The following is a 12,074-nucleotide window of genomic DNA, read 5'->3' on the forward strand; positions in this document are numbered from 1 at the left end:
TATTACTATTTATCCAAAGCTCCCTGAACCAACAGCAAAGAAGTACTTGTTTTTGTCCTTGTCTTGAATAGTTCTTGACTGTGACTGCTCCCAAAGTCATCAACATATGTAGCATTTTAGGCAATAGGTAAAACATTATTAAGACAATTATATCATATTCACATAGAGAGCAAGCAGGTCAAATATAGGGAGAGCAGTACCTCTTTGTGTATGTATAGATGTATGGATGCATATATATCAGGGTTTCATGTATGCTTGCTTGGTAAGTGCCCTACCACAGAGCCATAACCCCAGCTCTATGTTTACTTTTAGATGACAATGCTTAGTATTTCTTTCCTCCAAACTTTGTGAGTACAGTATGAAGGATTTTCTGAGTTAGGAGTTATTTTGGTGGGATTATTATTATCTTGATTCATAGAAACTATCTATACTGGAGCCATAAGCTTCCATTTGAGGGAAGAGACACGTTGACAGTAATGTACTATTCCTTTATGTTGGTTGATAAAGGGCTTTACTTACAATGCCAACTCTACTAACTCCCATAAAACTTACAGGAAGCTTGTGGAAATCATGGACCTCTGCTGTTAATATCAAATGACCCAGGATATCTAATATGAAATTGTCATTTCAAAAAAAAAACAAAAAAAAAACTCCAAATCTTTTGATGGTATTAGAAAATATTCATTTAACATTTCCATATTCAGTCTATGGAAGAAATTTTAAATGTGGGGAGTTTGGTGTTGTGATGAAACTATTACGTCCCTGCCTGACTAGTATGAAAAGTATGAAAGGTTCGAAGGAAGGAAAAGGTAATCTTTTTATAAGAGAGAAAGTGGAAGGAGCAAGGGAGGGTGAGAGGAAGGGATGAAGAATGGAAGAAGAATGAGAGAAAGAAAGAAAGAAAGAAAGAAAGAAAGAAAGAAAGAAAGAAAGAAAGAAAGAAAAGAGAGAGGAAAGATGGAAGGGAAAGCTTTTCAGTGAATCCCACAGAGAAAATCAGCTCAGGAACAAACCAGCAATTGGGTGAAACTCAGCCTCCTACATCATCCATGTTCGCCGCTAGTAAGCGTCTTTCTGTCTCCGTAGGGAGCAGTGAGCCAGAGAGCCAGGTGAGAAGGACGGAGCAGCCAGAGCAGTCACCCCTCTTGCACGTTTCTTTTGAGGTAGGCAGATGGGGCAGTAGTAACAACAGCCAGTGTACAGGGATCAAGCCCCAAAGCACACTAGGTTCGAAGCACTCAGAGGATAATTGCTGGGACCGAAAGGCATGTTTACTGGGATTTAGAAAACTGCTAAGTCGTTTAGATGTCCAAGACTGTTTGGTCTCCTCCATCCCACTTTTCCCTGTGTACTCTGCTATCTGACCAGATGACAGCCAGGGCGCAACACTGCAACCTTTGGCAAGTCTGCTGCCCTTCACATGAAACGCCTGTTCCTACTGGGCCTGGCGAGCAGACTGTGCCCGAATCTCATTCAGGGGCTTGGTTTTTATGATAGAAAGAAGTCTGTTACAGGAATGCCAGGTATAAGTCAACAATGGAGGGGCAGATATTTGGCATAGAAAGTCTTCCTGGCACCCCTGGTGTCAAAGGTGCCTTGACATGGTACCCTCAACAGACTTCTGAAGACAGGCAAAGGAAATAATCACGAAGGTTCATATGAAAACCTGGAGCTTGGTATCTGGGTGATCACTGTCTGCAGTACTCATGAGGTTCAACAGGCAGTCCTTGGCTCTGTAAACTGATGAGTGTCTGGTTCTTTAGTCAACAAGCTAGAAGACTCTTTAATGAATGCTAGCCTGCCGTACTCAAAAGCCGCCAGTGCCTGTGGCAGAGTGGATTCTGTAAAGGGAAATCATATGTAACCTTGGAGCTATATTTACTTTTAAAATGCTTCTCATTATGTTTAATACCAAGGCTATATTAAACATGAATTGCCATGGCATTAACTTTTTGAGAAATCATTTATAAGGAATTGGTGTACATAAAAAAGGAAAATATAGAGGAAAAGGAGACAGTTTTATGACTGAAAGAGAAATAGTAACCTTCCTTCAGGAGAGAAGATGCTGGGAAATCCTCAAGTCTGTACATAATATTCAGTTTTTCCCCCAGTCAGTGAAATGCCAAGCTGACGGGGGAGAAAGGAAAAATCTCAGGAGGTTTTAGGATTGGCAGATGATTCAATAGGGGCACATGTAAGGTGATCCACTTAGAGAGGGCCAGATATTCCAGAGTATACTTGCAGGCTGGTAAATGATGATCTTTCAATTAAGACCCAGGAAAGAGCTCTAAGAAACCCTGTGGACAGTCCCCTGAAGAGAACAACTTAGTGGCCTGCTATGGTTAAAAAAAAAAAGCCAACAAAATGTTGAGCACTGTCAAGAAGGAGATTAAAAGACAAACAAAAGAATTTTCCTTTTTACAGAGAACCACAGGACATCTTCATTGGTAATGTTACATAAGCAGTTCTGATCTGCACATCTCAAGGACAGAACATAGCCTAAGGGGAACAAAGAAGGGCAATTAAATCATCAGTGACAGCCTCCAAATTTTTTTCCCAGCCTGACAATGTAGAGTTATCCGAGGGCCATGATGACGATTCTAATGGGATGACTTGCTTCACCATATCTCTTGAGCTAAGAGGCACCTTGGAAGTTTTTCTTTCTCATAGTTGTACTCTGTTTACACAACTGCCAGTGACGGTGGCCAGTACAGGCAGGCTCCTCTGGGAAGTCCCTGTTCTCCACCAGCAATCCGGAGAAATGTGAGCAGGGGGCGGGGGTAGGGATTAAAAGTGTTTCTGTCCATACCGTAGCTCACTTTCTAGTCAGACTTACCTTGTTCACTGCCACTGGTGGCAGGAAAACGGTACCTGACCAATCTTAATTTGTATGAGTATGATTGAGTTTAACCTCTCTCCATTCTTTTTTTTTTTTTGGAGGTGAGGATTGAACCCAGGGCCTTGCGCTTGCTAGGCAAGTGCTCTACCACTGAGCTAAATCCCCAACCAACCTCTCTCCATTTTGTAGGACTCTTAACCCCAATGGTCTTCAAACCAAACTGTCTGCCTATATATGTGTATGCTGGTAATTTGATTCTTAACTCTAGGTTGAAAAAAATTTTGGGCTAGGGAGGGATGTAGCTTAGTGTATACAAGGCCCTGGATTCTATCTCCAGCACAGAAACATTCCCTCTTCTCCAAACCCCCTCTCTTACTCTTTCTCTGCTCTCTGACTACACTTTTAACAATAATGAATGGTAAATAATTAACGTCAAGTCTAATATTCATGCCAGTGGAGAAAAGCACACGTCTGTCTCCATGCGAAAAAACAAACTGAAACATACCCTGTCAGGCTAATGAAACAACACACATGCCAAAAAGTACCAGTGCAGGGATTCCCCAGCACAATATAAACGCTTTTATTCTGGGATGCTCTTTATCATACTGTATAGCAGGTTAGGTCAAACCTAGGTCTCTGGTCCAGATGTTTAGTCCTCTCCAACAGGGGATGGTTACCAGATTAAATAAGCATAGTAAGTAGTATCTAAAAGCTATATGAGCCAGGCATCATGGTGCACGCCTTTAGTCCCAGCACTTGGGAGGCAGAGGCAGGCGGATCTCTGAGTTTGAGGCCAGCCTGGGCTACAGAGTGAGTTCCAGGACAGCCAGGGCTGCACAGGGAAACCCTGTCTCAACAATAACTACAACAAAAGTCAAAGGTATGTGAGCATCCACTGGTTTTCATTTTCCAATTGTTCCTTGAAAACAAGAATCGTGAGACTGAAAACCATGGCACCTTTCAGAGCTCCAATCCACCTGCAGCTAGCTCAGTGTTTCTGCCATACCTTTCACAGATGTGATAGTACTTCTCATCCTGTATGCCATCTTGAATGGGCACATTGACACTGTAGTAGCGGCCTTTCCCCAGGCCAACATCAGACATGTCACCTGTTCCTGTAAAAGACAGGAATGCTGTGATCAGTCACCAGGAACGCAAGCACTAGAAAACACAAAGGACTGTCAAGCAGCAATTCAGAACAGCAAAATGGTCAGTTAGAACAATTCTAAATTCTTGGTTGTTACTGAGGAGATGAAACCATGGAAATCATCTAGAGAAATACTAATTACAATGTTGTGGGAAGCATGAAAACAATAAGGAAATTGAAAAATATTAATTTATATCTTACTGGATGAAATAAAATAATAACAGCTAATATCACATGTTATTTGCAGTTATCAGAGTTACATGTGGTGTGTGATAAAATAATAAGTGGCCTGTCTGTTGACGGGCTATAAAAATCACATGGAATTAAAAAGACTATTCATTGTCATTGTCTCTTGAAGTGATAGGAGTAAAAACTTTGCATAGAATAGCACAAATAAGGTATTAACAGCATGGAAATATATAAAAATAAGATCTAGGAAACATGTCAAAGAATTGTAGTATCTAGACATGTAACGTATGGGGAGCATGCAGTTGACTTGCCTGGGAAAAATCCTGGGGAGAATTTGTGCAGGGACACAGTCATAACTTTGGATGTAAAACTGAAGGCATCTTCTACACCTGCCAGAGGGAAAAGTCAGAGGCATCACTTCAGATATGTAAGTCCTGTTTTCAACACCTGACAGATCTAACAAGCAGCTCTGGGGAGAAGGTGAGTGGCGAAATCAAAGAACGCGAACTGCTGGTTTCTGCTCTCAGTGATTACAGATGCGGTAGAACATAACCCCAATTCATGGCAAACTGTAACTGCGCTTCCCCTTGGCAAGCAACAGGATGTCCAAGTTCACCATGACTTATCTTCTAAATGGTATAAAAGAGCAAGGGCCCAGGACTGAGGCTCTAGCCACACAACTGAGTATAGAAAAGTGGTCTCAGCCAGGTAGGTTCATGGTCTGTTTTGTTTAAGTGTTTCTAGTTAAATTCTTGGGACTTTTTTCCAAGAACTCTAATATGGTAATCCTTTAAAATATAACCAACAAATCAGTGATTAGACTTTATTTAGTTAAAACTTAATGATGAGGTGCCTCTCTATAATACAGAATTGGTTATAAAAGTGGGTAATCCAAAGTCCCATGAGCACTAAGCGACCTACATCTCTCTGCTGGGAAAAAAAAAAAAAAAAAAAGTCATGGCCCTGTTCCTTAACAGCTCCTGTATAGGAAGATGTCTGTTTATTTACTAAAACAAATGTTTGTATTTTGGAGCTGCTTAAAGGAAGTGAGAGAAATACAATTAAATTCTTTAAACCCAGGATAGTAATAAAACTTTAAAGGAGCTTGCTGCTCGCCAACTTCAAACTGGCTTGGTGTGTGCCCAGAGTAGGGAGCACCTTTAGTTGTTAATAGCAGCTTTAAAACTGTTTTAAAGCCTGGAGGAAGATGGGGGGGGCTTTTGTAGACAGATGTCTCTTTCCTCTTAATCAGTCAGAAGATGACTAGATGCCTGGGAGATAAAAGCTTGGATTTAAAGTAACCGTCAAAAGCCACTCCTTATGTGCTGGCTATGCTCCCCAGTGCTGCCCCTTCCTCTGGGGATCTCAGTCATACTGAGACACTGTGAAATGGAAGGACTATTAGCAAATCCAGGTACTGCGCTCCTTTATATTTCAAACAAAGACATTGTCTCTGTGTTGACTTAAATGTATTTAAGTCTTTATTAGAGGCCGACAGAGACCTTACAAAATATGAACTCTATTTGGATATAACAGGTATGTTTGAATTTCCCAAGCCTTGTGTTTTGCCCTAGGGAGGTAGTTAAAACCAGTTAAAGACTCCAGGCAGAAAACATTAAGTAAACAAAATAAAATAAATGAAAATACCATTTCAACAGAGGCAGAAGTACTAAACAAGGGCACTTTTTGAAAATGCTAATGATTTATCCACCCAGAAATGTAGCAATTTACATTTCTACCAATCCTGTGTGCAAATTCCTGTTTTCTCCTGTGACGGCCAGGGCTGGCAGTCATCTCTTTTAACGCTTACAATGGCTCCCAGCTGCCTTTCTCTTAGTGTTAGAGCTCGAGCACCATTGCTTGTCTCATGGTAAATGCTATTAGGCATGATTTAAAAAAAAAATCATACTTTAAAAAGGACAGAAGAGAGGCAGGGGACGTGGGGTTAGTATGAAAGAGGAGAGAGGTTAGGTAGGGAAAGGTGAGGGTGGGTAGGAGTGGCCAGTGAAGCCACCACGGGATGCTAGTGGTAGAATCATGGGAGATTTAAAATCAAGCAAATGTGTAAGATTTTGGAGGTAGGGCAGAGGTCACTGGAAGGGAGGTGCTGAAGAGGGGAAATAAAGTGAAATGAAACACACCATAAAAGTTGGCTGAAACAGGAAACTCTAAATGCTGTAGAAATAACACTGCAATTGGAAAGAATGGTTTCAGGTGACAGTCTTATTTCATTTTTACATGGTTGGGCAGAGTTGGTCCATTTTTGAACTCTGGTACCAATACTCTGAATTCCGTAAGCATTTGTTCATTGATAAAAAAAAAATATTTTCCTGAGTTGCTACTATATGCATAGTACTGACAGAAAAAAGGAGGCAACTTGATCTCTGCTCTGGGAGAACTTAACAGTTGCTGTGGGAAGAAAAGATATAGATATATTTTTAAAGGACTAGTACAAAACAACACAACATAAAACAGTGATTAGTGTTATAAGCATACAGGGCTTCAGCCACACAAGAGTACTCTCAGGCTGCAGTGGCCGGGCTAACCATTGCTGGAACTTGAATGACTGGGTAGCATTTAGGCCTGCAGTGAGGGAGGAGGAGAAGGAAGTGGCTAACCTAGGGGAAAGGGAAGTGAAGTCAAGGAGGCGGGATTAGAAAAACAAGGCTGGAACAGTGAGACATGCTCATTGAGTAGAAAATAGCAAGAGATGCTTAGAAAGACGAGCTGAGGCCTTAAAAGGTGAGATAAAGAAAGTCAACTTTTCGAAACTGGGCGGTGCTGGGGCATGTCTTTAATCCCAGCACTTGGGAGGCAGAGGCAGGTGGATCTCTGTGAGTTCAAGGTCAGCCTGGGCTACAGAGTATGTTCCAGGACAGCCAGGGCTACACAGAGAAACCTTGTCTTGAAAAACTGAGAGAGGCGGAGAGAGAGGGAGAGAGAGGGAGAGAGAGGGAGAGAGAGGGAGAGAGAGGGAGAGGGGAAAGAAAGTGTCCGTTTCCATCAAGAAGACAGTTTTCAAGGGGTGATCTATAGTACAACTGAAGTGTTTTTACAGGGGAGACTATATGACTGACCTACTTAGTCTGAGTATCTGATACCTGTGGCACAGGAATCTGCACTTAAAATAAACTCCCCAGGTCACCTAGATGCACAATCATGTATGAGAACCATTTCTCTAGGCTAGGGGCCATCAAATTACATGTAACCAGACAGTAAACATCCTAGATGCCCTAAACTACTTAGAGCCTCTGCACACATTTATACACACACACACACACACACACACACACACACACACACACACACGTATGTATATATGTATGTATTTTACAACCTTGTTAAAAGTAAAAAAACCACCAGGAAGATGGTGGCACACACCTTTAATCCCAGCACTTGGGAGGCAGAGGAAGGTGGATCTCTGAGTTCAAGGCCAGCCTGGTCTACAGAGTGAGATCCAGAGCTACGAGAGATCCTGTCCAAAAAAAAAAATAATAATAATAAAATAAAATAAAGTAAAATAAAAATAAAAATGAACCCCCCCAAATGAAAACCTATTCTTAGCTCATTGGTCATACCAAAATAAGCCACTGTCACATGTTGTCCTTTGTAATGGGCAATGAAGAGGCTATAAACATTTTAAATCAAGGCTGTGTCCCAACCTGGAAAGTAGTCAGAAATTCCGGGGGCATGCTTCTCAATGTGGGTGATGTTTGTTTTAACCCTTTGCTGTTATCTTTAATTGTGTGTTTCTAGCAATGTACTCCTATCCCAGGATTATATATGTTGGTAACACAAAGAACGTGATCACTCCATGAACTGGTAGCCTATTGGTGAGAGCTCCCAAATGCTGGTCCTCCATATGGCCTTTCTACTTGAGAGGGATGCTGATGAGAAGAGAGAAGACCATCACCTCTAACCCAAGAGTCCCCTAGAACCCATTCAAAGAGTGCCTCCCGACATTGGAACAAACATGAGCAAGACTTCCCCATTCTTCTACTCTCTACTATAAAGTTTAGCTTCAGGAGACAGCAGAGAGGAAATGACAGGGGCCTGCCAGCCTTGGGCAGCAGAAGGGAACTGCATTAGTCAGGGGAATCTATGCAGCACCTAGTCCAGAAATGACAATTAGGAAAATTTCAATTGCATTAGGCATTTCTCCTTTTATTAGTTGCCTAGAAGTAGCTTTACTGATCAAAACCTGCTGTCCTAGCAGTGAAGTATCTTTGAAACTGAAGGGCTTACCATCTCCATGGTGCAGATCCAAATCCACATAGAGGATACGTTCAAATTTCCGTCGCAATCTTAATATTCCCAGGACAGCATCATTGAGATAACAAAAACCAGATGCTTCATCTCTGCAAGAAAACAAGTTGCTCCAGCCAACAACTAAAAAGCAGTCCAAGGGAGTCTTTACAGCCAAGCATCTAACCTTTGAGATTTAGTCCCATAAAGTCCCCCTTCTTTTAAGAAAAACAAAAATCCATCTATAAGGATTATATAGCAAATGGCCTAGAATGATCAGAAAATGAAATATTTTAATAAAGTAAATATTCAGAATGATTGGTGATGTTTTCCTACTCACAATCACAGTGGTTTCAAAAGCATTAGATTAATACAACTATATTGAATAAGACAACATTCCTCTCACAATTAGGGGATCATTAAAAAAAAAACCACAACCTTGTAGTCCCCTGGGGTCATAATGATAAACCCTGAGTTTTCTCTTGTAGCACTCTAAGGAAGCTAAGACCTAGGTGGGGCCTTAAAAGACAATTTTACCGAAGATGGAGATTGGGTTCTTTGTACAGACTTTATGATATACCCCACAAGTTGGTTATTTTTTATTTTAATGTGCCTTGGCACTTGTTACTCATGAAAACTTGGGTGTAGAACAGACAAATGCATAACCCTTTGGGCACATTAATGTAGTTGCCTTTCTATGAGTGTAATTTTACAATGAGTAGTGAAGAAGCCTTTGCTAGAGGTATTTTGCTTCACAAAAACCATTGTCACGGACTCACTGGAGCCTGTAACTTGTTTGTTTGGTACTGTCACTTTATCCTCTTATCAGTGTTCACTTGCTCTTTTATTACACTCTTCTTTGAGCCTTGCTGATGAGATCCAAAAGAACACTATTTATCAAGAGTGTATTAGACTTATTTTAAAGCCTCATTCCAAGTGCCACACTCTCTTTTGCTTCCATAGATACTTCAAATATCCAGCAACCCCCGCCCCCTTCTGTTTCCCATGAGATTTTACTTGAAACAAAAATCTAGGCAGGGACACTTGAAATGCCATCACTGCTACTGTGAGAAACCTTTCTAGTGTTTACATAATGTAGAAAACGTCATGAAATCTCTTTCCAACGAGATTCCACACTCTAAACGATGCCCCGGTTCACATGCAGAATTGATGAAGACAGGTAATGATGAGCAGCAGATTGGTTTAAAACAATCACTGGATACTGCCTGTGCTTTTCATTGAGAGGACACAGCAATTGTTCCAACTAAATGGCTTATCCTAGGTTTGCAACAGGCAAGAAACCAAGGAGAGAAAGGATGAGTTCAATCATGAATCCTCTGTGAGAATTAGATGTGGGGCTCTGAGTGTTCTTGCATGTGCATGCTATTTTCCAGTTCTGAAAATTGACATTCTACAAATCTACTGTCTTAATGCATCAAAAGAGTTAATGTGTTATCCTAATGAACATCAAACACTTTGGGGATGGAACAGTAAGTGCTCAGCAAAAGGAGGGAAGAGAAGATGGTCGTGAATAAATGATGGCCATAATACTGACAATTCTGAAGTTCTTTATTTTCTGTGGGAATGTGTAATCTCTTCTTTCCTGTAGATGGGATTACCAAATTAGATGATCAAAATCATCTCATAAAGTGGGGTATGTGGTATACACATGTAATCCCAGCACTCAGCAGGCAGACACAGAATCCTAAGTTGCAGGCCAGCATGGGTTACACAGCAGAACCCTATCTCATAAAACCAAGGGCTGGAGATAAAGCTCAGAGATAGAGCAATGACCAGTATGTGCAAAGCTCTGGGCTCAATTCCCAGTATTAAAACAACAACAAGCAAACAAGCTCTTAGATTAAGGGAGTTTTATTTTCTTTTGGGAGGGTGGGATATTTGCTCTACACTTCCACATTATAGTCCATCATTGAAGGAAGTCAGGACAGGAACTCAAACAGGGCAGGAACCTGGAGGCAGGAGCTGATGCAGAGGCCATGGGGGTGGGGTGCTGCTGCTTACTTTTATTCTCATTGGCTTACAGAAACAAATACACATTTAGATAAGATTGCTAAAATTCCCACAAAATGAGGAAACTGAACTTTCAAGACTTCCAACGTGCTAAAAATAATCTTTAAAAACCTATCCAACGGGGTTGGGGATTTAGCTCAGTGGTAGAGAGTTTGCCTAGCAAGCACAAGGTCCTGGGTTGGGTCCTCAGCTCTGAAAAACAAAACAAAACAAAACAAAAACAACAACAACAACAAAAACCTATCCAAGTGCCAGATGTGGTGGTGCAAGTCTTTAATCCCAGCAAGCAGATCTTTGTGAGTTCAAGGCCAGCCTGGTCTACATAGCAAGTTCCAGGCTACCAAGGACTACATAGTTAGGCTATCTTTTTTTTTTAACTTCCTTTTTATTCTTTGTAGCTTTCATATCATGCACCTCAATCATTCATCTCCCCCATACCTTCATATCCACTCTGTGCCCTTGCAATCTCCCCCCAAAATAAAATAAAATTTAAGAGAACAGAAAAGAAGAAAAATCTTATCATGGAAGCTGTACTGTGACACAGTGAGTTACATAGTATACCTTTTAGTCGATACATCTTTACTTGCAAATGTTCGTTGCATACAATCATTGGTCTGGTTCGAGGCCTCTGGCTTCTGCGACACCATCAATATTGGACCCTCACTGGGACTCCTCTTGGATATCCTGTTGTTGCCCTGTGTCTTGAAGATCCTGCAGCTTTGGGTCTGCAGGACAAGCCCCTTCACTTGCTCCAGCTGTGTTCATTGATGGGATGGATGTTGGGATGGGCCAAGTCATAACTCTGGTTCTGGGCCTGGGTAGTTGCAGGGTTTGTCAAGCCTGCCAGCTTTGCCCTGTCCTCACCACCAGGGTGAGCTCTCCAGCATTGCCCAGTCTAATTCACCCCTTGAAGCCTTGAGCAAGAGGTGGGGCCAGTTCTGCTTTCATGCTCTCAGAGTCAGCTCACCCACACCTACACTACCAGGGCCAGCTTTATTGTGCTGCCCAGGGGCCACTCTCCTGAATGCTGCAGCTACCTGGTGAGAGGCAGGGCCAGCTCTCCTGTTCTTGTGATCTCAGGCTACCTCTCCTAAATGCCCCAGGCAGTGAAAGGCAGGGCAGTGGATGTCTCTTCCTTGCCACCATTTGGCAGATGAGGGGCAGGGTCAGATCTCTCAAGCTCACATTCTCAGGCTGGTTCACCCACACCCTGTCAACAGGGTCAGCTCTACTGTGCTGCCCAGGCGAGGTGCAGGGCCAGCTTTTCCGAGTGCTGCAGCTGGTAAGGGGGAGGGTTGAGGCACGCAGGGCATCTTTCCCTCGTCCTCACCGCCACATGACAGACAAGGGTGGTATGGCCAGCTATCCCACCCTCATGAGAGGGTCAGCTCCCTCATCTGCCACAGGTGGCAAGGGCGGAGGGGCAGTGAGACTCTTTTAAGAAGAAGAGACAAATATTTTAAGAATTCAAGATCAAGAATTTATGTAAAATTTTAATAAGTAAGACTAATTTAATAATTTACTAAAAGCAATTATACCTTACCAGTTGCAGGTATAATAAACAGGAGTATTTTTAGTCTACTTAGATATGTTCTTCCTAAACATTTTACAGGTTTATTGACT

At 41.9% G+C, this 12,074-nt stretch overlaps 1 protein-coding gene across 3 annotated transcripts in view; it reads right to left on the bottom strand.

Moving 5' to 3' along the window:
• Hdac8 (histone deacetylase 8) overlaps positions 1-12,074 on the bottom strand; it is a 219,949-nt gene that overhangs the window by 139,457 nt on the left and 68,418 nt on the right. For all 3 annotated transcript variants that reach the window (XR_004943719.1, XM_036175202.1, XM_036175201.1), the window contains exons 5-7: positions 8,421-8,533; positions 4,487-4,564; positions 3,846-3,954 (exon numbers count right to left, since the gene is read on the bottom strand). Coding sequence is in view for 2 of the 3 variants with exons in the window: in XM_036175202.1 (XP_036031095.1) it covers positions 3,846-3,954; positions 4,487-4,564; positions 8,421-8,533 (300 nt within the window). In the remaining variant the exon portion in view is untranslated. The remainder of the gene's footprint in view (positions 1-3,845; positions 3,955-4,486; positions 4,565-8,420; positions 8,534-12,074) is intronic.

This window comes from Onychomys torridus, chromosome X (genome assembly GCF_903995425.1).
Source record: "Onychomys torridus chromosome X, mOncTor1.1, whole genome shotgun sequence".
NCBI classification, from domain to species: Eukaryota; Metazoa; Chordata; class Mammalia; order Rodentia; family Cricetidae; genus Onychomys; species Onychomys torridus.